The sequence below is a fragment of the Alexandromys fortis genome, unplaced genomic scaffold, assembly GCF_014885135.2.
Source record: "Alexandromys fortis isolate MF-2015 unplaced genomic scaffold, M_Fortis_MF-2015_v1.1 scaffold_256, whole genome shotgun sequence".
In the NCBI taxonomy this organism is placed as follows: domain Eukaryota; kingdom Metazoa; phylum Chordata; class Mammalia; order Rodentia; family Cricetidae; genus Alexandromys; species Alexandromys fortis.
Window position 1 is genome coordinate 1,419,093 of NW_026068135.1, and position 12,055 is coordinate 1,431,147.

Consider the following 12,055-nt stretch of genomic DNA (forward strand, 5'->3'; position numbering starts at 1 on the left):
ATATATCTTAAAATTAGGGTAACAGTTGTCACAATGCAAACAGTGCCAGCTACTAAGTCTGAGGACCCGAATTCAATCCCTGAGACCCACACAGTGGGTTTCAGCTACTAAAAGTTGTCCCCTGAACTTCCACAAGCATGCTGTGGTGTGTCCATATACACATACAGAGTAAATAACATGTAATCTTAAAAAATTAAAATCCAAGTTCTTCATCATTGCTCCTCTTTTCACAATTATTCCAGATAACCAGATCTTTGCATGCTCATAAAAATCTTTGGAATCAGTTTCCAGCAAAACACTCACAGTAATTTTGACTGCGATCACATTGAACCTGTATATTAATTTGGGGGATCTTTCAGACAGTCAGGGTACTTTGTAAGAAAGCACTATAAACTGAGTAATTCATAAACAAATAGAACTTTATTTTTCATAGCTCTGGAAGCTGGGAAGTTCCAGATTCAAATGCTTGCAGGTTCTATGTCCATCCTATGCTCATAGTCCACCCCAGTAAGCAGCTTCTTTGAGATCCAGATTTCAAGGCTAAGACTCACTTGCCAAAACAAATGACAGTATGAAGGAGAGGGAAGGGAAGAGAGAATGAAGCAATGCTTCGCTTCTTTTGTTGTTTTTGTTTGTTTTCTGCTTTTCCCCCCTCAACCATCAAAATCATTACTCATGCAAGGGCTGTTAGTAAACATTGGGGGGCTGTGTAGACAGGACTCTTGATTTCCTTCTGCTTCAATCAGTTTATGAATGCTAGTAAGTTGAATATAGTTGAAGATATGTCTCAGTGTTACAACACTTGCCTAGTGTGTTCAAATACTGGGGTTATCACTCAGAACTGAGAAAAGAATATGCTCCCAACTTAGGTAATATGTTCTACCACTCCCAACTCACTCTTTCTAGAAATTTTATATTTCTAGATACCCCACCAGATCCTTCTTATGGCTGCAATCTAGTCCTGAGAAGCATCTACTCATCATTACTTTTAACAAAATGTCAGGAATCTCATTATTTAGAGAAACTCAATAAAGACTAAAATTACTTTTAGACAACTAAAGTATCATGCAAGGGAAACATTACAAAGAGATGTTCTAGGTGTGTGTGTGAGAGAGAGAGGGGGGGGAGGGAGAGGGAGAGAGGCAGGAGACAGAATTAATTATGAAATATATTGTGTTCAGTTTTCCTCCTGATCATTTTTACACCAAATAGACAGTTTTTTTTCTGCTATTGAAAAAAAAAACTCCTGTGAACCCATTAAAATAATTGCTATGAGGTGAAGGAAAAGGAAAGAATTTCAGAATTATTTGTCATACCACTTTAATAGCTTAGAGAAGTTTTGTTAATGGCTAATGATTCACCATACTTGAGATTTTCTTGGATCTAGATTATTTCTCTGTGTTACTACAATGAAAATTACTGTGGATTTAAAAGAAAGGCTAATACATTCCTATGGCCTTTGATAGCTACCATTTCTGAATGTAGTATTTTTTTTCTTTGACATCAATACTTACCCAGATCCTAACTCCACCATGTAATATTAATCTTATTAAACTTCCTCAAGGTCTTTCAAAACTAAAAACAAAAAACAAAAAATCCTATCACTTTCAAACCATTCCTCTTTTTCTAGCAATACTCTATATATACAAAACCACACCAAAAATAGGAAAATAGTGTAATTTCAATCACATTCATTAACAAAGTATTTCTTAAGCACTTAGTATGTGCCAGGCATTTGGGATATTAGCCCTGAAGCAAGATCCTTGTTCTTACTACACGCTTCTAAGAAAGAAAATTAATAAGTCAATATCAGTAATATATCCCTTTAGAGGCTGCTATTATGAAACGAAACAAAGCAGGGTAAGGAAAGTGACAGAGTGAGTTGGGAGTGGTAGAACGTATTACCTAAATTGGGAGCATATTCTTTTCTCAGTTCTGAGTGATAACCCCAGTATTCGAACACACTAGGCAAGTGCTGGAACACTGAGACATAGCTCCAAAATATTCAACTTAATAGTATTCATAAACTGATTCAGAGTTCCATAAAAGGGAGTTTACTGTGAAACTGTTTTCTGAGAATGTCAGAAGCTATACTCAAAAAGTCTCACTAACATGACTGCCTAAACATTAGATGAGCAAGGACACCAGCAATGGCATGCTAACCTAGATGGAAGGGGGTACGAATGCTCAACCCTACACAAAGAACTAGAGACAACTAAGGAATCATCTTCCCCAGGGAGGAGCACACCAATTGCTTACTGGTGTGCTAAATGGTCAGTCCTGAAAACATACATACAAGTAACACTCATACAGACTGAGAATATTGTACTTAAATATTTGGGAATATATACATGCATACATATGATGTGGGATTCCCTTCTGTATGCTATGAATATGTTTTATTACAATTGGGTTAACAAAGAAACTACTTTGGCCTATAGCAGGGCAGAATATAGCCAGACTGGAAGAGATGTATAGAGAGAGTAGGCAGAATCAAAAGGAGAGATGCCATGTAGCTGCCGAAGGATACAGATGCCCCAGAAACTTACTGGTAGACCACAGCCTCATGGTGATAAACAAATTAATAGAAACGAGTTGATTTAAGATGTAAGAGTTAGTTAATAAGAAACCTAAGCTACTACAGAGCTAGTTCCAGGACAGGCTCCAAAGCCACAGAGAAACCCTGTCTCGAAAAATCCAAAAAAAAAAAAAAAAAGAAAAAGAAAAGAAACCTAAGCTATTGGCCAAGCAGGGTTGTGATTAATACACTTTCTTTGTGATTATTCAAGTCTGAATTGCTGGGGAATGAATGAGCCGTCTCTGCTGATATACATATATATGAGAATATCTATTAGAATACATATGTAATATACATATCTAATAGATATGAGAATATCTATTAGAATACATACATACATGTATGCAACAACAATTAATGAAAAAAGAACATGAATTTTTATCACTCATTTGTTTGTTTTGTTTTTTTGAGACAGGGTTTCTCTCTAGCTTTGGAGCCTGTCTTGGAACTTACTCTGTAGATCAGACTGACCTTGAACTCACAGAGATCCACCTGCCTCTGCCTCCCAAAGGGCTGGAATTAAAAGTATGTGCTACTACTGCCTGGTTAAGGCCTTGAATTTGAAAGAGAACAAAGGAGGGTTTGGAGGGAAGAAAAGGAAAGGGGAAATGATGTAATTATATTATAATTTCAAAAATAAAGAAGCTATTAAAAATAAAATAGAGAGCAATAAAAAAGAGCCAGTTTCTATCTGACTTCAGGCTTGGCACAAAACAGGTATTCAGAAAGTCCAGTTGGGGCTGAAGAGCTGGCTCAGTGGTTAAGAGCACTTGTTATTCTTGAAGAAGAATGTTTAACCCCAGTTACAGGGTATCTGACATGTCCTTCTGATCTCCATGGGCTCCAATCTTGCTTGTGGTGCACATACATATTTGCAGGCAAAACACTCATATGCATAAATAAATCTTAATTTGTTTTTGATGTGGTATAATGCTCTTGTACACTGTAAAGATTTGTCACTCATACTGGTTTAATAAAACGCCAATTGGCCAGTACCCAGGAAGAAAATATATATGGGGCAACCAGACTAAGAGAATTCTGTGAAGAGGAAAGGAGAGTCAGTCACCAGCCAGATGGGGAGGAAGCAAGATGAGAATGCCTTACTGAGAAAAGGTACCAAGCCATATGGCTAAACATAGATAAGAATTATGGGTTAATTTGAGTTGTAAGAGCTACTTAATAATAGTCCTGAGATAATAGGCCAAACAGTTTGTAATTAATACAAGCCTCTGTGTGTTTCTTCAGGACTGAATGGCTGTGGGACCACATGGGATAGAATCTTCTGTCTTCAGTTTTTAGAAACTGATATTTTAAAAATTCAGTGGAAACAAATATACTTACACCCTAAGCATGACTTTGGATAGATCTTGACATCACATGGATGGAATCTGATTGTAGTTCAGACTTTTTAAACACATGTTCCATATTTTGTGTTCCATTAAATAAGTGTTGATAGCTAACTCTAGAACATCAGCAGGTAAAAGAAGTAGGGAGTCATAACTAACCACTTGCTCCCAAGAGCCCCCAAGCAGGCTCCCATTTCTTCATTTGTTCCATGGTATCATCTAGGAGCTAAGATCCCCAAAGCAGCCTCAGATGAATTCACAACCAAATACTTTTCTACAGCCTTATTAGTTGTCAAACACATGGCAAATGATGAGAGTCAGTTTACAAAATGCTGCAGGGATATTTTTATTCCTTTTTGTTTGTTTGTTTTTATGAGACAAGATTTCTCTGTGTAGCCCTGGCTATCCTGGAACTTGCTTTGTAGACCAGGCTGGCCTCGAACTCACTGAGATTCACCTGCTTCTTCTTCCCAAGTGCTGGAATTAAAGGCATGCACCACCTCCACCCAGCCTCTTTTATTAATTTTTATAATCATTTTAAAACTTGCAGCTGAAGGTATGGCTCGCTAATACGTTGCCCAATATGCACAAAGTCCAGGGTCAGATCTCCCTTCACTGCAATAAATAAACCAACTACTATATTGTAAAAGTATCCTAGGTATAGAGTAAATTATTTGACTTTAGTAAAGAATCTAGCTCTTAGTTACTTAGATTTGGAAAATAGTATTGTTCATATATTTAGAGGTAATGAAATTAACATACCATCTATAATTATCCATAATTAAAATCACAAGAAAATGTCAACTCGTTCATTTCCACAATGATTTAGATGATTTAGAATACTTTTAGTCAGACCTGCCTCTAACATTTGTGGTGTCAGAGCAAGAATATAAAATGGAAATCCATGCATTATAAGCGTATGTGTTTAAAAGTTAGAAATTATACACATATATATACACGTTACTATATATAATCATGATCATAACTTGACAAATTCACCCCATAAATAACCTAGGGTACCAAATGTGAGAAGAGAAGCTGAAACTCTCTCTGTGCCTGCACTACAGGATGGAACTATACCAGGTTTTATTCAGTCCTCCTGGTAAAAGTCTCTGTTCATCAATCCCCTTGTTGTGGAATATTAGTTTAAGATGTGTTACATTCATTTATGCTGTGGAATATTTGTTTAATGATGCAAAAATGTGTTGTATTCTTGTTGTTGCATTTGTTTAATTCTGTAAAGTTGTGTTACTTTGCCTGCCTAAAACACCTGATTGGCCTAATAAAGAGCTGAACAGCCAATGGCTAGACAGGAGATCTCTAGGTCGGGTTGGCAGGCAGAGAGAGTAAATAGGAGAAGAAATCAAGGGAAGAGAGTGAGGATGGAGGAGGGAGAAAAGGAGTATAGGAGGATGCCAGGGGCCAGCCACCCAGCCACACAGCCAGCCATGGAGTAGAAAGTAAAGGAAGATATATAGAATAAAGAAAGGTAAAAATCCTAGAGGCAAAACATAGTTAAAGAGCAATGGGATAATTTAAGTTACAAAAGTTGGTAGAAACAAGCCAGCCTAAGGCCGGGCATACCTAAGTAAGAATAAGTCTCTGTGGTGTATGTATTTGGGTGCTGGGTGGTGGGCCCCCAAGAAGAAAAGAAGAAGAAGAACCAATTATACCCCCTTGTGTCTAGAGATGTGTCGTTCTGCAGCAACAGGGTTTAACCCAAGGTGACGCCAAGGAAGAGACTAAGAATGCCTTAGCAGTAGTTGAGGATTCATGGGCTGATGACTCCAGAGTATTGTAGAAGAGGGATGGGTCTCTAGATGTGTATTCAATTTTTCCGATCCATGGAATTCTCAGAGATTGGGAGTCAAAGAAAGAGCCTTCAGTGTGAGATCCAAGCCTTGATTCAGAGTATCTTCTGCCTACCAGTGAGGTACTAAGAAGGCAAATTGCTGACTTACTACAAAAAGAAGACAATTCACCAGGCATGGTGATTACTGCCTTTAATCCTAGCGCTCAGGAGGCAGAGGCAGGTGGATCTCTGAGTTCAAGGCCAGATTGGCCTACAAATTGAGTTCCAGGACATCCAGAGCTACACAGAGACATCCTGTCTCCAAAAAACAAGACAAACAAAATCCAGCTTTGGAGTTGAGGCACACTTCATCATCCCTCCTTAACAACCTCCTAGCCTACCAGAGGATACTTGGCTTCTGTTTAGGTTCAGGTATGTGTCTGGTCTGGTTGGGACAGGTCTGGACTGGTCTGGTCTGGATGTAATCAATTTGGACCAGTCTGGTCTGGTTGGAACAGGTCCGGACTGGTCTGGTCAGGTCTGGACTGGTCTGGTTCGGTCGGGACTGGTCTGGTCTGGTTGGGACCAGTCCGGACCAGTCTGTTCCTGTCTGGACCCATAGAAACTGGTCTGGTCTGGACCTGTTGAGGCCGGTCTGGTCGAGACAGGTCCGGTCTGGTCTGGTTCAGTCGAAACTGGTCTGAACCTGTCTGGTCTGGTTGATACGGATCTGGACCTGTCAAGGCTAACATAGATCTTTTAATAGATCTAGCAGAAGTACTGCGCTATAAATTCAAATATAAGGACAGCTGCTAAGAGCTTTCCAGCAGGGATGGAACTGAGGATGTCATTACCTTGGCTAAGGGAGACTCAGGATAACTGTTTTCATCCTGAATAGAGAAGTATGAATCAGCAGCCAAATTTCCAATAGTACTTTGGTACAACCACATCTTTAAAAAAAAAACACCTTTTTCCCAACTGGTTCAAACACATACATCTTTAGAATTCTTTCCACACACCGTGTGTCTGGGGGATGAAGGAGCATTACTGTAACTCAAATTAGGAAGACTTCGCATTGCCAAAAAGCACCAATTCATTATCAACAGTGCTTACCTAGATGCTAGTAAGGAGATGGCTCCTTACAAAGGATAAAACCTTATTAGAGTCAATTAAAGTATACTTAAATGCTTTATTTTCCCACCTAAAAAAGTTCTTGCTGAGTAGTACATCAAGACGTCAAGGCTTTTGGTACTTTTTAATCTTTGGAGTGGGGAAAAAAGAAAATGTTTGTCATTCCAGGAGCATAATCAGTTGAGCCAGCACACAATGACATAGTTAATTCACCAACGGAATTTGTTGCCATAGCTCCAGGGAGGGACAGGGTAGATCAAACAATGGCCTTCTTTACAACTGCAGCTTTCAGCACAACCTGCCTATCCCCACAACAGCCACCACAGCCATCCGAGTGCCAGTCCCGAGCACAGCAATTGTCAATGAGCAACAGCCCAGAGGGGACAAGAGGACGCTTGTGACAAATCAAATAAAGCAAAGGCACTGGACAACGTGAACCTCTGCTTATCCAATAAACTAGACACTCCCAGTCCTTTGGGGCTTATCTGTCAGCACTGGTCAGAGCAAGCTGCCTTGACCTTTTAGCCAAGTATCTCCTGTACGTCTAGAGCCACAAACATTTCACCCTGTGAGTCAAAAGGACTTGTAAGGGGAGAAGACCATAGAGAAAACAGAAAGTTGGGGCCGAACATAGTGGGACATCACAAATGCACCATGGATGAGGCCAGCTGCACTCCCAAATTACGCAAGGTAATGCCAATGCTTTCTTCTTTGTTTTGGCTTTGAATATCAAAATTGATGGAAGGATAAACTCCTATGTATGTGAATGTGGCAGGCCTGTGTCTCATTCACACTAAAAATGAAAGTAACATCCTGTCCATCTTGAGATGATTTTTAAAAGGGAGAAACAAAATGTGGCTAATGTTTGTTTCTCTTGTCTCTTGTAAGTTATTGTCAGAGCCTTGGTTAGATTTAGAAAACAGGGACAAAGTTGCTTTCTAGAAAATAGTCAGGTAGATTGTTATGGTGGGGGCTCACATTGTTAATTGCAGCACTTACAAGAGACTGAGGCAGAAGAATTTCAGGTTCAAGGCCAGCCTGAGTTACATAGCAAAGCTCTCATTAAGAAAATAAAAGGCGGGGGCTGGGCTTGCAGCTAAGTGTTGAGTGTGTGCTTAACATACATGAGGCTCTGGGTCCAATCCCCAAATCCAAACCCAAAATACAGATTAAAAAGTCAAATCAGTATGAGGAAATGTAGGTAGTTCATGGCAAAAATAAAATAAAATAAAAAAATAATTACAACCCAAAACCTATCCTGCCAAACAAGGAAGCTAGCTACTAGCTACACATAACTATTTAAAATTACTGTTTTATTTGTTCAAAAGAGGCATAAGCTCCCCTGGAACTGGAGCTATAGTTGGTTGTGAACCACCATATAGGTGCTGGGAACTGAACCAAGGCATTAAGTGCTGACTCATAACATCTAAGCTATCTTCCAGCCCTAACTATTTAAATGTAAGTTAATTAAAATTAAATATAAATTAAAAGTTAATTCCTCAGCTGCAATAGCCACATCTCAAATGCTCAGTAGCTACATATAGCTCATGAGACTATCTTTATTTGGACAATGTAATTATAGAACATTCCATAATCACAGAAAGTTCTATTAAATAGTAAGGTTTTAAACTATATACTTCTTTTAAATATGATGACCCATATACTGAAAATACATTGCAGTTCGGTTACAAGTAATATTTTAAAATTTACATTAAAATCTCATTCATTGGAAGTCTCATTTGCATAGTGCCAAGTTAACTTTGATCTGTAAATTAATAATATAGAGAAGAGTCAAGGAGACTGCTAAATGCACTTCAGAGACCAAAGATTTTTCAGCACCATCAAATAACTCCAGAAGCACTCACTTAGTTGCAAGCAATTGATATGATAATTACACATCATTTTTATTTATTCATTAAAATGGGGATCCCCTAAGGTGCCCTTGTAGAGAATAATGTGGTTAGCCTACTTATTTCTAGTAACCCTTTTGCTGTTTCTGAATTCTGTGTAAAATCATTTTATGCTACTGATTTTGTTCTCTTCATTTGGAACATACAGTAAGTTGGTAGAAAAAAAAAAACCACTTTGCACTGACATTTTGACCAGTTCAGGAACCATTTCCAAAACCCTTGCTTCTTCCATTCTAACCCATGCAAACCCTGGAAGGCTGTTTCCGTGGGTCCAGTGTACTGCCTCTCACAATGCGATTAAATAACCACCTGCTAATTGAGGGACAGGTCTTTCAAGGTCCCACTTGCTCAAGAGGACTCTGATTTTCCAAACAGAATCCAAGAATCCAACGGAAACCAGCCTCCTGTTTGCTTCTTTTGTACCCAGCCTGTGCTTTCTGGTGAGATAAGGGCCTGTTTATGAGAAAGAACTAACTTCTGGGCACTGGAAAGGGAGAAGAGGGGTGTGATTTGGAAAGCAAATTGGCTGACTCCCTTAGAAGGAAGAACTGGATAACAAAGAATAAAGAACTTCAAGATATTTTGTTCAGAAAACAGCACACAGTGTGTGTGTGTGTGTGTGTGTGTGTTGGACATGCTGGGCATCAAACCCGGGGCACTGTTAAGTACTTTACCTCTGTGCTACACTCCCAGGCAAGCACTTGTATTTTTAAATTCATAGCTGGTGTGGTTGGTTTCTTACAGCTTGCTAAAACCAGTCATATCAAACAGTAATGCTTTTTTCTTGTCATATATTCATTGTACATTGTACTGGATTCCATAAGGACATATTCATTTAAGTATATAATGCATTTTGAGCACATTTCCCCATGCAACAAAGAATATTATCTGTTGTTTCTTCTTTTTCCTTAGTGAAAATGGCTAGGCAACAGGCCATAAGGAGAGACAAGAAAAATGAACAGACTCAATTTAATGTGATGTGCACTAAATCTTTGGGCTTTTTCTGGAAGTCATTAAACTCTTTAGAATCGGCAAGATTTAGAACTTTTAGATAACTGAACATTTTTAAAAGCCACCTAAGGCAAAGTTAGGTGTGGTGGCACACACCTAAATCCTAGCACTTTTTGGAGGCAGAGGCGGACAGATCTCTGTGAGTTCAAAGCCAGCCTGGTCTACTTAAGGGATTCCAGGCCCTGACAGGGCTACATAATGCAACCTTTTCTCAAAAACAAACAAAGCCAGATAAAAGGAAAGAAGTTATTAACTTTTTATTCTAAAATATCATTAGGCCTTCTTTCCCATCTTTCTGTAATCACTGTATATGGACCTTCATGGTATAGGAACTGTGTGTATTTGTACGCCCTTCAGCTTCCTTAGCACAGTCAGCTGGCCTTTGGAGACTATGGTAGATTTCTCCAAGGGCCAAACAATCAGCAAATTTATAATCACTGCCATAGATTGCCTAGCTACTACTTCTTCCTCTGGATATTGACAGGCGAAGCACAAGCTGACTCTCAAGAGTGCAGTAACTTCTCCTTATACCTCACCCACTGTGGTCCCCAAGGAAGCCTTGGTGGGTCTCAATTCTCTAAAGCCTCCCTGCTCGCTGAAATGGCCCAGTGATCAGACAAAAAGACATGGAACAGGAGGCTCTACCCTTGTGGCCAGAGTTCTCCTGTTTCCCGACATTGAGAGCTAGGAAGGTGGGGGAAGAGTCTTATCTTTTCCTTTCATTTTTGTTTTTATTCTGAAGGACCTGGAATCAGTTCTTAAATATCACAGAAATAAATAAAATGGAAGAATTGGCATAAAATAATGTTTTTATTTCAATCTTGCCTTGGATATTAAAAGTTCTCTTTGAGCCCAGCATGATGTAGCATGCATATAATCCCAGCACTTGGGAGGTTGAGGATGGGGTATTGCCAGGAGTTGGAGGATTGCTATGAGTTCAAGGTCAGCGTAGACAGCAACAGCAAGCGCTTGTTTCAAAACCACAGCAAAAATAGTTTTCTTTGTTTTCCCAGGAATGACAAAGTCTTTCTCACATGTATGTACAGACACATGTGTTATAGACACAGAGGTAAAGAATTTCAAAAATTGGCAAGTATGCCCAAGGATAAAGAGACATCTGCTTCCACTCTGTTTTTGTTGTTGTTGTTGTTTTGGTCGGGGGTAGGGTTCAATACAGTGTTTCTCTGTGTGCCTTAGTTGTCCTGGAACTATCTTTTGTAGATCTGCCTGCCTCTGCTTCCTGAGTGCTGGGATTAAAGGCATGCACCAGCACCACTACCCAGTTCAAATCTGTTGTTTTCTTAGTAACATTGGTTAAATCATGAATAAAAGCATAAGAGGCTAGGGAAGTGACTCAGTGGATAAAAGAACTTTCTTTGGCAGCAAGAGGACCTGAGTTCAAATCCCAGGAGCTTGTTGGACAGCTAACCTAGCCAAAATGGTGACCTTCAGGTTCAGTTAGAGGCCCTGTGTCAACAAATAAAGTGGAGAGAGCAATACAGGAAGATACACATACACACACACACACTCACATACATACTCTCACACACACACACACACTCAAACACACTCACTTACACACTGGAAAGGAAAAATCATGGAAGAATTTAGATGATTTCTTTAGAAATAAAAACCCAATATGATGAGAGTTTTTAATATATTTACTAAAAAAAATCACTTAGTTTTTTTTTTTTTCCGTGGGAAGAATGATCGAGATTGAGCATGGGGCCTTGAACTATCTACCATTGAGCTACATGCCTCCAAACCCCAAACCAATTTCTAAGTGTTTGTTCTACATATTCTACATTCAAAGTAGAGACTTACATCTGGAATCGTAGCTTCTAGTAATGTTTAGGAAATTTTTGTTGAATAAGTAAAAGGAATCTAAATTGTTTATTCTATACATATTTTTTTTCTTGCCTAGGAATACTCTGAAGTTTCTCCATCAAGGGTCATCTCTAGATTATTCAGGAGAATGAATATGTTACAACCCAGCCTTTTGAGGCATGGTTCAATGTTAAGTAGACCAACTTCAACTAGACAGAAACCCCTAACTTAATTGACCTTAACATTGGCACCAAAAACTAAGATATTGGGATTGTTATTTAAAAGGCTCTCCTCCTCAAATGCTGTGTGATTCCAAGGGTTACCATAGGAATATAATGTCTGAATGCTTATGGCTACCACAGAGGGCAGACTCATCCACTCACAACTCCAACTCAGCTATCCCACAGAGTGTGGGGGCTAGACCATCCTCCAAGAGAAAGGAATAAGGCTTGTATATATA

At 39.1% G+C, this 12,055-nt stretch overlaps 1 protein-coding gene across 1 annotated transcript in view; it reads left to right on the forward strand.

The window, feature by feature from the left end:
- The first annotated feature begins 7,177 nt into the window (after positions 1-7,177).
- The window catches only part of Pcyt1b (phosphate cytidylyltransferase 1B, choline), a 90,164-nt gene continuing 85,286 nt past the window's right edge, over positions 7,178-12,055 (forward strand). Inside the window, exon 1 of the mRNA XM_050126454.1 lies at positions 7,178-7,537. Within this exon, the coding sequence (XP_049982411.1) occupies positions 7,502-7,537 (36 nt within the window). The 5' untranslated portion in view covers positions 7,178-7,501. The remainder of the gene's footprint in view (positions 7,538-12,055) is intronic.